This window comes from Antedon bifida, chromosome 1, assembly GCF_963402885.1.
Source record: "Antedon bifida chromosome 1, ecAntBifi1.1, whole genome shotgun sequence".
Taxonomy (NCBI): Eukaryota; Metazoa; Echinodermata; class Crinoidea; order Comatulida; family Antedonidae; genus Antedon; species Antedon bifida.
The window spans coordinates 25,396,690-25,410,160 of record NC_136226.1 but is presented as its reverse complement, the minus strand read 5'-3'; the positions used below and the strand labels follow the sequence as shown (position 1 = coordinate 25,410,160).

The 13,471-nt window shown below is 30.9% G+C and overlaps 2 protein-coding genes across 3 annotated transcripts in view; both read right to left on the bottom strand.

The window, feature by feature from the left end:
• LOC144846477 (uncharacterized) overlaps positions 1-7,802 on the bottom strand; it is a 55,644-nt gene extending 47,842 nt beyond the window's left edge. Inside the window, exons 1-2 of one of the 2 annotated variants that reach the window (XM_078703548.1) lie at positions 7,720-7,802; positions 1,787-1,943 (exon numbers count right to left, since the gene is read on the bottom strand). The gene's annotated coding sequence lies outside the window, so the exon portion shown is untranslated. The remainder of the gene's footprint in view (positions 1-1,786; positions 1,944-7,719) is intronic. The other variant, XM_078703553.1, reaches the window with a different exon arrangement.
• Positions 7,803-11,707: 3,905 nt separating this feature from the next.
• Positions 11,708-13,471, bottom strand: part of LOC144846766 (carbamoyl-phosphate synthase [ammonia], mitochondrial-like) — a 47,249-nt gene continuing 45,485 nt past the window's right edge. Inside the window, exon 36 of the mRNA XM_078703571.1 lies at positions 11,708-13,070. Coding sequence (XP_078559697.1) covers positions 12,963-13,070 — 108 coding nt within the window. The 3' untranslated portion in view covers positions 11,708-12,962. The remainder of the gene's footprint in view (positions 13,071-13,471) is intronic.

Sequence of the window (13,471 nt, the reverse complement as noted above, 5' to 3'; positions counted from 1 at the left end):
TTGATTTTTTTTTTCTTAAAGCGTAAAACATACAAGTATTAATCAAATGTTTGCCAAGATTTAAAATTAAAATATTAAATGTGGGAATGTCACATGGCTAGACATTAATACAACCACAGAAAACATGTATTTAAACTGACCAAATGACCTGGACATTATCAAAAATACTTTCTTTCATTTAATTAGTAAAGGGAATTGCTACAGCAAAGGGAATTACTATCACAAATTGTATACAGTACAAGAAGTGCCAGATGAAAATGACTTGAAACTACTGTATTGTAGCCAAAAAAGCAATACAATTAAAAAAATTCACAGTACAATATTACATTTTAGTGTAGTAATAACTAGTAATATGAACTAATTAAATCATTTAATAATAAACTATTATTATAATACATACAATTTTTCAAATTTGTTTGGCTATTCCATTGCAAACTTACAGTTACTTTTCCAATTTTAAATGACAATTTAGGAAAAAAAATTATATTTTCTCTATTGTACAATAATTTCTTTGTCCAAATGCTAATTTATACTTTATTAACATGTCTTACTTTAAATTTAACATAAACTCATAAAACTACAAAGCAATTGTGTTTTCTCTTGAATTCAAATGTTTGACTTCCTAAATCATTTGGCTTCTACATTCCATTAGCGTTCTGGAGGGCTCATTGTGGATATACTGTATAAATCATTGTTTGTGTGTGTACTGTATATAGTCTTATTTTTAAATAATATAGCAGTGTATTTATGATCTACTACTGCTATTATTATTCTTACTAGTCATTAATTTTAAAATGATCATGACAAGTTGTGGATTTTAGAAACGTGCTACTGAAACAAGAAAAAAATACTTGGCAGTGTATGAATTTTTAAAAAACCTCTTCCTAAAAATGTAAATTATATTCATGGATAGTAAATTTATCAGTTCTGCTTTGCAGAGAAAAGGTGGTTAACATTTGAAAGTATTTAGAATCTTATGATTATGAGGTTGCCAAGGACACGTAGTAAAGTACAAGTTACCTTTCCAGAATAATAAGGATGTTTACAAGCTGATTAACATTCAGAAAGTTTCTGCTATGAAAAAACTAGGTCACCAATTACTTATAATCCAGATTACCATGGCAATCTAATAGTTTATAAGTGCCATATGACCTCCTATACATGGTTATAAGGCTGTTAAAAACTGCTCATTACTGTACATGCAAAATAGATGTGTGAAATAATGCAAGTGAGAAATAATGCCATAGTTCATAGGTTATTTCCATTTCATAATAGAGGCTTAAATATAAGATGTTAATATGAACAAAAAAATTGTGTTTAAGTCTAGATCTGAAATCACAGCATTTTAATAATAATAATAATATTTATTTCCACAAATAATAGAGCAAAATACAGAGTAACACAATAAATATACAACCGATAATGAACATCATTAAATGCAAGAAAAGTAATATATAAGTGGAAAAGGGACGCCACAGCAAGCAAGCAATACATTGGGTGTCTTTTCACACAGCACTGCAGTAATAATTTTAGCAAGCAAGCCAGTGCTATTTCCAGTCCCCTTCACATTAGTGCTGTAATTTTTCCATTTCATGCCTGAAAGGGGGGGGGGGGGTTCTAGCAAAAGTTGCAAAATTCCTGTTAATTTGCTTCATTGCATAAGGAGGCTATTGCAATGGACCCCTTTCACATGCTGAAGATCTGCATTGGTAAATTACCTCAAGATTGCAGTCTCACAAATATGTTTGAAAGAGGGCAATAGGCCTAGACAACAAAAGATACTTACTGTTTACAATCACTTTCCAAATACTTGGCTGAAGTTATGTGAAATACTGGTATACAAGATATGGGATTCCTGTATGTTTTAATATGATATTGAATCTTGTCTTTTAACCCATCCTCAATTTATCAATCCATTTAAGATTGTCACATCAGTCTCAGATCTGAATTAAATGTAAAATACAATGTAAAATTAAGTTATTAAGTTGGACAATAGCAATTATATATTCAGCAAAATTATTGCTAGAAATTGCTCCTGTGCATTAAAGTAATCTGCAGTATAAAAAGTATGTACAATCATAGAGATATAATAATAACATGGTACAATAGATTGTACAGTAGGACCATTAAACTACCCAAACAACCACCACCCATTAGTGGTCACTACCATTGTTAGAGTGGGTGGGGTGGTCAAAGTTTGGTGGAGTGGACAAAGTTGGGTGTGTTGGAATAGTTTTGACAATGAAATGGCAACTAAGCCAAGGAGTAAGAACATCTGAATCTGGATGAAAATACTATAAATAGACAAAATAGAAACAACTTTTAAAATACATATCTCTAAAAAATTATAAATTCATTTTTTCTAATAAGAACTGACACAATTGAACCCAGTAATTAGAAATCTGTCTAGGATCTCAAATCATAATTGGATATAGATGTTTATTGGTCAGTGAACCGTTATTTGTTGTTAATTCAGCCAATCAGCTGTTTGTGTTTTACTTGTGATCAATACATCCTGGTTGAATGAATAAAGCATTTTGCATTGTATACATAAACATCTGAAGAAATTCAAATATGTTTTTATTTAATCCATGGAATGAATATAGGTCCATGTTTAATCTGTTTTGTTTGCATACTATAGTCTACTAAATGACAAATTGACTGAAACTTACTGAATAATGAAATTATTAACAAGTTTACAGGACCAAAACATTGAGGATTATTAAAAGAAATGTATTCAGCATATGGGTCTGAAAAGACAAGATAAAACTACAATCAAAATCAATCTTTACAATCCAATGGTAAAACCTATTCTTACCTACAACAGCAGCACATGGGGTCTCACACAAGACGAAAATAAGCTCAATACTTTCCACAGAAAGTAGTTATGCAAAATATTGAAGATAAACTTTCCCAATAGAATCTCAAATAAAGAAATAAGATGTGTAAAAAAACAACCACTTTCAATCATATTCTTAGACACAATGTTTCTGCAAATCGTTCAATCGCATTCTACTTTCAGGAAGAGAACCACATTCAATTTAAAGGAAGACCGCAAACGACACTACCAGTAACACTTACTAAAACTTAAAATTCCTCAAAAACCTGTCTAACTTTAAACTCCAAAGGACAACGGATCTAGCTAAAATAAAAGCAGAATAGAAACGAACGGAAAAATCTTCGTGAGGTGTATTTCCGACGTAGGCCAGACAGAGAAGTACATGGACCTCTCGGCGCTGATTCAGAGTAATATCATAGTGATAATTGAAGAATTTACTAATTTTAAATACTGTAAAGAGACAGAAGACATTTAGGGCAGAACACAATGGATTAGCATAGCAGTCCATCGCCATCATCTTTACATTATTGTTACTGTACTGTATAGAGAGCAACTACAGATTACTACTGCTGGCAGGTTATTATGCTAATCTGCCATTGATTGCTTTAAAATAAATATAAAGTATATATATATATACCCACACACAAGTTTTAAGTAAACATACGGTAAGCCAAACATACATACAGTACAACATTAGAACACGCATTCTTTTTAAATATGCAACAACAGCCATTAACAAATGAGAAATAAACTATAATTGAGGTTTCATTGGGGCACCGTTTAGGTCATGGGAAAAATTCTAGTGCCATGACAGAGATTTGAACCCAGCCAGGATCTTGGAGCATGTGAATTACCAAACTTACACTGCTACTACAATTACATGATAACATAAAGGATTGTTTAAATGACGTACTATAATTTGTGAATTGTGAAAAATAGTCATTGAATTGCAAAATTGATTGTGTTACAAATATTTAACGTATTTATGTCATGCACTTAATAAAATAAAACAAGACAAAATCTCTGTCACTTAGCATAGGCAAATAAATCATCCTTAACGTACAACGTTAAAGTTAACTGGGCTTTATATCATTAAAGCAAAGCTTTTAAACCAATTTTTAAACCATTTATGAGCCTGGAACTCTTAGGTTTCCTACGTGACAGCCATCTACATAACCTTTTACCCTTAAATACCTCTCGCAATTAAACACATAATTGTCCGTTACCATGGCAGCAAGCAGATTACGTAGCTGTATTTTGCAACAACTTTTTACGAATCAATTTACTTTAGTTCTTGCTTAAACATTTTTAGTACGTAGAAATTATTTTAGTTGGAATGTTACAATTATTCCAAGCGGTGAACAACCTCAACTTGCGATCGTGTATTCGAAAACACACTTAATGGATTATGATAGTACATTAAGTGCATACATATGATGTATTGCAAGCACAAATTAAGCGTCCCAATCACTCAATTGAAACACAGAACGCATAAACTAAACATACAAATCTGCATATTGGACAATCTGCAACATTTAGTAGAAGATAATTTTGAATATATGATTTATGTATTAAATCACTGATTGACACATTGAAATATTCACAGTATATAGGTTACTTATAAAGATGGTCCCTTTATAGAGGTTCAACTGTAGTGTTGTTTCATGACCTATATATTGTATACTATATGTGACTTAGTTTCAATGAATCAATCATCGGCATTTTTATTCCATAATAAAAATATAAACATATAGTTAAATACAATAAAAATAATATGATAATGGAATGAGATACAAAATAAGCACAAGTGATTTAAACAAGTAAAACTAAGAGTTTACAAGGTCTATTTAAACTCTCACTGAAAATGGTTTATTTGATGCATACAGTAATAAAGGTTGGCCATTGAAACTTAACTGTATATTATGGTAATATTATTAATTATAAGAAGCATTGAAATGTTTTAAAGGAGAAAGGGATGGAAAACATAAATTGGAAAAAGAAATTGATATGAGGAAGATCTGAAAGGCAAAATAGATAGGTTAAACACACTTTATTTTAATTGAGGACATCATTATTTGAAAGACGATCAAAAAAGAAAATGATAAAAACCAATTTGAAAGTTAATGTAATTGATTGCTATGAACAGATAAAAACTGTGATATTATGTCAGTATTACATTTACAGAACTGTATGTCCGGTAATCCTCATATCAAGGGCACCAATTCGTTATCAATATTGGTGGTGGTGTAGTGTTCAAGAAGTACGCACAGCACAGGCCATAATAATAATAATAATATTTTTCCTCCAAAAATATAAATAAATGCATTTTTATGAATAAAAAATACAGGAGGAGGGCAGACAAACTGAGGAACAAGTTTCTATAACTAATAATGTTTTGACTGCCTCTGTCATACTCTGTATAGTTAGTCTTTGCTTTATACAAAATGAAGGGGGGGGGAACCAATTCCATTATCCCGGGTTCTGCACCATAATGATTCATAGCAAGCATTGGAACTTCATTTATTCAACAATACAGTATAATACAGGTATAACAAATAGTTACCATCTTTTTCTTATAAATCCTACTGCATGAATATCAATGTTCAACATTTGTGGCATGATTTTCAAGGTCAAAAAGATAAAAACATATTTCCTGACTCAAAAAAATATATCCTTATCATAAACCTCCTTGTTACAGAGTTCTAACATGATCATAATACTATACAATATTTGGATGTAATGTAGTGTAGTATTCTTGTGTCCATCTATCCATATTATAACCATAAAAGTTAATTATAGTTCATTTTAATTTATATTCAAAGGCATCATGGAGTGTTGTTTTAACTAATGATGAAAAACTCTCCATGCGGCCATACACCGAAGACCTCATTCTTGTCAATTTGCTTGAATATAGAAATGATCCGTCCATTTACTAAAGGACTGATTTCCGTCAATTAAGTCAACAGTAATAATTGCATATTGTAATTAAGTTTCTTCTACAGTACTCTGTGCCTATGCAGCTCTTTGATTTTTTTTTATGTACAGTATAATTATTTATATTAAGTCAGTCAATATACTGTATCTATAATCATTACAGTATTTAATGTAAAATGTTATTTATTTATGGATTTCAACATACTATAGTGTAACTAGAAACATTCAACAAGATTTGGATAAGTGTACTAAAAACGAGGAGAAAGTAATTCGCCTACTCCATGTCTATAGATATATTAAAGTCTTCTATATGGCGGATACACCTATCAAGGTTCATTTCCTGTCTTGCTTACGATCCAATTTTTTTTCGCCAATTTCACTTTAGATTGCAACAGCTTAGAGTCTTTGTGACTCAATGAATGTGGTGTAGTAAAACCAAAAGTATACCACATACAACTGGTTTATAGTTTCTGATACTATAAAATATAAAGATTATTACTTTCAAATCTAGTTACTTAAATTAAAATTAATAAATCTGCTATTAACATAGTAATTAAAGCAATTCTAAAGAAACAACAAATTGTGATCAGGAAAATAAGTAACAAAATATAACATTTAAAACTTGTGTAAACTATGTACTGCTCAGTGTTTAGTTACTGTAAAGTTTAATTCATAAACAGCACTTTTTTCGTATTTGGGCAGATACAAAAAGTGCAGTAAAAGGGTACCAGACCAATAATTTACCTTGTTAGGATACTAAACCTTAACATTATCTTGTATGATCAGCTTTATGATTTAAACACCTTTCTGAAACCTCTAACATTGGAATGGCAGCATAAATATACAGAGCATGGTAGTTGATATAAACACCCAGTATGCTCAATGAAAACACTGTAGGCAGTCTGTACGTGATTCACAATATGAATTAGAGTGTGAACAAGGCAATGACCTGATAGTTGTCTATTTGGTGTTAAAATTACCCTGTTTATTAATTTGATTGAATTTACAAATGTCATTAATGATTAATTATTTTATTTCATATATTTCAAAACTAATTTGATTTACCAATACAAAAACATTCATCATTTATTAATATTTTAGTGTTTGTTAGTTGACAACATAAATTTATCAAATGATGGAAGTGTGAGGTGGGGGAAATTGAGGGGTGGGGGAATGCTAATATAAAATTAATAGTCTGTCAAAAAGTAGATCACAATTTCTTTTTAGCTGTAAATGCAATAGCACTACCATTGCCATCCCCTGGACCTACCGCCGTACACAATAAAACATATATGAAGGTGTGTCAATATAAAGTAAAATACAGTAGCATTTTTCTTTTTTAAAGAATACTCTAGTAATTACTACAGTATCCAAGTTAATTATTTTGAATTTTACCCGACATCTAATCCTTAATAATAGAAAACAAAATACAGAATGATTGTCATTTGATTATTTTAAGTACAGTATAGCGGGTATAACAAAATGTACATCTCAATGGAATTGCCTAACTACACCCAAACAGGAAGGTAAAAGAATGTTTGATTATCAATCAATACATTATTTATATATAAAACACACATTCTCCATATAATAATAAGAATACCGTACGCATTTGTAGTAGGCCCAGTAAAACACTTGGCAACAACACAATTATATTGAAAAGATTAAGAATGCGTTGTTGAAATAACGAAACAATAGCGACCATGCGGCCAGGCTTAGTAAGCGCTGTCAATGAACTGAGAGACCCAAACAAACATGCCTTTAGAACACAACGGCAACGCTAAGAACAGGGAGATGTAAAATAAATTTATTTTACATCTCCCTGCTAAGAACGAGCAATCTGTCTTCGGTTTGTCTTCACAACTTAAACATATTATTTTGTTAATATTCCTGTAAGTCATAACATGACAACAGCAGTTATCATACAGCTAATTTAAAATACTTACGTATGGTTTCAACTATGAATATTTTTACTTGTATGTTTCATCGAAAAATAAGTTCAAACCAGACAACATAAAACCATGGCTCATCGTCACTTCGTACTTTTCTAAGCATGCGTGTAGGGGTCTTCCGGAGAAAATCCCTCCGGACTCAACTACATTTACGAAGGTGGAACAAACACTAAAACAAATAATATCTTAATTACAACAAATAAATAAAAAATATAAATGTATTACCGATTATTTCTAATAAAGCCTCAAATAGGCCTATATGAATGATATTAAATTTTGATTTACATAGTTTTTAAGCATTCTTTTTTGTTCTCCCTTTTATTTCTAAAATAGAATAGTCACATTTCTGGATTAGCTGATTGCGTAATATTACATAACAAAATTTACTTTACAATTAAATACAAATTAAAGGAAGGCCCTCCGTGGTTTATATCATTGCCTGATAAATTATAACTTTAAAACAATGTTCCTATAAAAAAAACATCGATAATTTAGACATCCCTGCATTATACCGTATTTATTTGAATAAATGCCCGGGGTTTTTATCGGTTCAAGAGGGTTTTTAGAAGGAGTTTAATATTCAGGGAGCCATTTATTCTGGGGAGGAGTATACTTTTTTTGGTGTACTAATATGGTAACATGTAGGCCTATTTCAAATAAAAAAAACCCTTGATATGAAAAAAATGCTTGGTAAATTTTAGATCATGTCAACCAATACAATTAGATATTGTGTTGCATGTGGCGGAGCGTTTATTCAAGGAAATAAATAAACGCCCCGGGGCGTTTATTCGAGGGGGCGTTTATTCCAAATGATGTTCTATGGAGGGGGAGTTTATTCAAAGCGGGGCGTTTATTCGAATAAATACGGTATTCATTTTTTTTGGTAAAAAGATTCAATTATCTATACTGAATCTATTTTCAAATAATGTGCTCAGCGGATTGGGATGAGGATTGTGGGATGGTGGGACCATCGGGAACGTTCAAAATTCTTCTCGGATGAGTAAAATAGAAAAACATTAAATGACAACAATAAGCTAGATATGATTACATCTGTAACTATTCTGATCCTGATTAACTCTACAATACTGTACGATTTAATGACCTTTAATTCATTTTACTAACTGGTCTATAACATGTTTAAACTTGTAAGATACCGTAGTTAAAAACAAGTTAATACATGGATGTATATCCTCCATGGAATGCGTCCAAAACAATGGGGAAATCCCCTTCTGAGCCCTCTGTATCCGTACGTTCGTTTTTACTGGAATATATACTTATTATTTTGCTACTAATCTTGTCTAAGTGTCTATTGTTTTATATGGATTAACATTAGTAGGTATAGGCCTACAATGAATAACAATAACTACTAAATCATCCAATTTGGGAAGGGGTGGGGTATGCTGCCAGGGCCGTAGCCAGCGTGAGGCAGACGAGGCGCTCGCCCCGTCTGAAATGTTCAATTTTACCTACCTACCCCAATTCCCCAGCAGAGATCGTCATATTTTATATTTAATACTTAGGCCTATATTTAAACATGGAGTAAAGAATAATAGTAATTCTTTACTCCATGATTTAAAGCATCTTTGCCTCGTTTTAACCCATCGCTTCGGCCTTGGTGTTGCGGATTCATTCCTTTTTTTGGGTACCAAAAGCAACACCAATTACGGAGGTTAAAATAAAACGCACTTACTTTTAAAGACTAAAACTAAACTATAGGCCTACCACGTGCGCCCGCCCCACCCCGCTTTTTTTAAACCCCAATTTTGCGATAGCAATAAATACCCACCACTGCCTCCATCGTTCCTAAAACAAAAGATACAATACAATACGAACAATACAAATGGCAAAATATACATTATTATTTCAAAATCCTGGATTCGCCAATGGTATTTAATTACACATTACTTATTACAACTGACGGAATTATCATGACATGGCTACGTACTACGAATATCTTGTGAATTAATGAAGAGCCGCTGTATACGGCTTTTTACAATCGAGATAATATCGCACCTTGCAGCACAAAGCTGCTTAATAAGAAATGCAATGAGCGATGACAACCGACATTAAAAGGCTGATATTGAGCATAAATAATATATAGTTGAAATCATATACGGTAAATTTAAAACCACAAATACAGGAATATGGTAATTTAATATTTATTGATATATTACCAAAGATGGATATTGTTTTCTAATGTACCGTACACAAAATAGAATGTTATACTTAAAAAAGGGGGTTGGCGGGGGAGCGGAAGGGGTAACGATCGTTATAGTGACATAATGGTCATTCCTACATCTGTAATATCCTCTTTGGTTTGTTTCGTATTGTTAATTGGTGTTTAACTTTTGAGCGATGACAATGGAAACATTGAGCATTATAGAAATCCATACAATAGTGTAGATTTCAAACAACAAAATACAGGAATATTAATATTTTATGAAACATTAGTAAAGAATGAACAAATAATTTTCTAATTTAAATGATGGGCAACAACTATAATAATTATTTCATATTAATAGACATTTTCAAATTATGCATTCTATTTCTTGCTTAAATTAGAAGACTTGGTAATGTCTTTCATACATTTTAAATTTGCATCAAGATGTTCCCATGTTGGGAATTTGGCCATCGGGTCTTTCTAGTGCAGTTTGACGGTGACAAAACTATTAATAGTTTAATTACGACCAATAGGAACAAGCATGGCATAAATATTGTAACGTGTGTGTGAAACTGTCCTATCAGAGAGTGTAATTCCCTGATACAGAGGGGCTAGTTTGTTAACAGTTCACCTACTCGTTTAAAAATGAACTGGCTTTTTTAAAAGAACAAAGGGTTCAACAGTGAAAATGCTTAATTCTTTATTTTTTTAAATAAACTTTTGGTAATGTTTCTTTTTTAATATATTGTACATAATTTAGTTTCCTTGTAAAATAGGCTATTGTTAAATAATTATTTTTTCTTTAACTTTTACTTACTCTGACGCAAGGTATTCAAAAAGTGTGCCACTGTTTCAAACGTGTAGCTTCCAAATATATTATTATTTTTATACACTGGACCTACGGTAAGAAGACTTAACATACGCATGTATCCTACACCTATTTATCTTGTTTCATTATTGACGGTTGCACAAATTCGGCCACCGGTTTAAACAAATGTATGACACGCCACCGATGTATTTTGAATACATTAAATACATGAATGCATAAATGAAAACATTCTCAATCTTGTATGATCAATCAATTTTAAAGCTACGAAAGAAATGTAAAACGTTTAAATACGTTATTACAGACTTTTAAATTGTTATTGATCAATTGATGTCAGACGAAATGGATGTATGTAAATATACACTACTATTTAAGTTTCATTAAAACAAGTTTCGAAAAAATGTTTGGATGGATTAAAGGTAAAGTGAGATGAATGTAGTGAGTGGAATGAGTGAGTGTTAGGTGGTCATTGTACTACTGTAGTGGTAGTAGTGGCCAGTTTCTTTCAACGGACCCTAAACACTATCGAACTTTATGTGATGAAAAAATGTGCCCATATATGGACATGATGATGTCATGTCACTACCATATTTGGGCATATGACTACCATATTTGGGCACATCACACTTTTTTTTGTCAAACTAGTAGTAGTAGTGTAGACAGATCTTTATGGTCTTCATGTGACAAAAACAAATTTGATGTCACATAACTACCATATTTGGACACATCACACTTTTTTACAGACAGAGCTTTAGCCTCCATCCCTACTATTTTTTCAACCAGGTATTACAACTGGGTCTTCTGAATGACATGGTTATGAATGAAAAACAATAATAATAATAATAATTTTAAACACCAATTTATTGGCGATATATCTAGACAAACTATTACATCATCACATGGCCACCGTATTAATGAAATAGAAAATACATTTTTTTTTAATGTGATATATCTAGATGAACTATTAGTTAGTAAATGACCACACACACAATACATTCACATTGTACATATCCTCAAACTTGATTTATTTTAACGGAAACATACAATAAATATTATAATTTTGAACCTGCTATCATCTGTTTAAAAGGAACTGAAAAATTCCCACATGATTTAACACTGACATTTTCAATTAAATAAAACATCAATTTAAATTTATTTGACTGCAATCAGTTTTTTTTTTATCTTTTGTATTGACTATAATAATCATATAATTTGTTTCTCAGAAAAGTACTCCACATGATCAGTGTATTCTCCTCAAAACAATAAAATAATCAACATTTGAACACTGGGTGTCAAAGATAAAGTCATTTAAAAATTAAATATTAAAGATATATTGTCCCCCTGAAAAAATAATTTTTAAATTTTCTTTTGTTGAATATGCCATTTTTATGTCACATGATAGTTATTTATATGACCAAAAATGTAATAGAAAACAAATTACCTGAAAAAACTGCAATTTAAAGCAAAAACAGTCAGATTATCTGTCACATAATGGTTTTAGTTAAGTTTAGCTGTTTATTTTGTCAAATGTGAAATCCTTATTTTTTGTCAGGTTTTTTGTCTATGGAACAATTCAAAGTCTGATTTAATTAATCTTCATTTAGACAATACATTTTTAACAGTTTTATTAGCGGAAAATTAGTTTCAAGTCTTTTAAACTGAAAAATTACCATTATGGTTAACAACAGTTTCGAAGCGCTACACATTTCTAGCAATAGAAAAGGACCCTGTTGATGTAATTTTCAGAAACATGGCGATAAAATCTTATTATCCCATAAACAATTTCTTGTTCTATTATATAGATTACAAACCACTAAACCAACAAATTAAAGACAATTAAATAAATAAAGTACCCAAAAAATAAGATAAATCCATAAAAAAATACTTAATTTTGTACGTGCCATCAATGGTAGTTCTCGCTTATCATTAGGGAGCTTTTGATTTACAACAATTACCTAATAAGGTAAGGTCAAATGATGTGTCATTGCTCATCATGTGGACTTAGAAACCATCAATACTGTATCGATATGGGTAGCTTGGAAACACATCAATACAATATAGGCTCCACAGTGAATTAACATGACATACTTTGGCCGTTGAAAATTAAAAGCTCTCTAGTATACCACATTCAGATCATCAAATGTATATATCTTCTTCTACATTTCTGGAATACAGTCTACCATTAATATAACATCCAATCCTCATTTTTAGATGGATGTGATATCAAGAAAATACTGGTGAAGCATTAAATCAAAGCTTTTGTTCAAATTGCTCTGAGTGTGACTTTTTAAAGTGGAAAAGTGTCGTTGCATCTATGTCCTTAATGTGTCCCAATGCCTCTGCAAATAACTTGACAACCTGTAAAATATTAAAATATTTGTTGCTCAATAGTATAATCATGCAATAATAATAATAATAATAATAATAATGCATATAATAATAATGTAATTTTCATCAACTTTTAATTAATGTATTTATTATTATGGTTCCTTAACTATTTCACTTTGTATATTATATTATGTGCTTATGTATGATATTAAATAATTTTTACATGATTTGTTTGATGTCTGCTTGATAGGCATGTAGTTGTCTATATTTCACACTATTATATTGATGCTTTTATGCTTATTGATGCTGTTATGCTTTTTACTATATTTTCATAACTATTTAATAAGCGCTACATCTAAATTTTGATAGTCTTATTGTTAGTATTTTTATTAATAATTATGCCATGTTTCATTGAATGTCTTTTTTTGCTG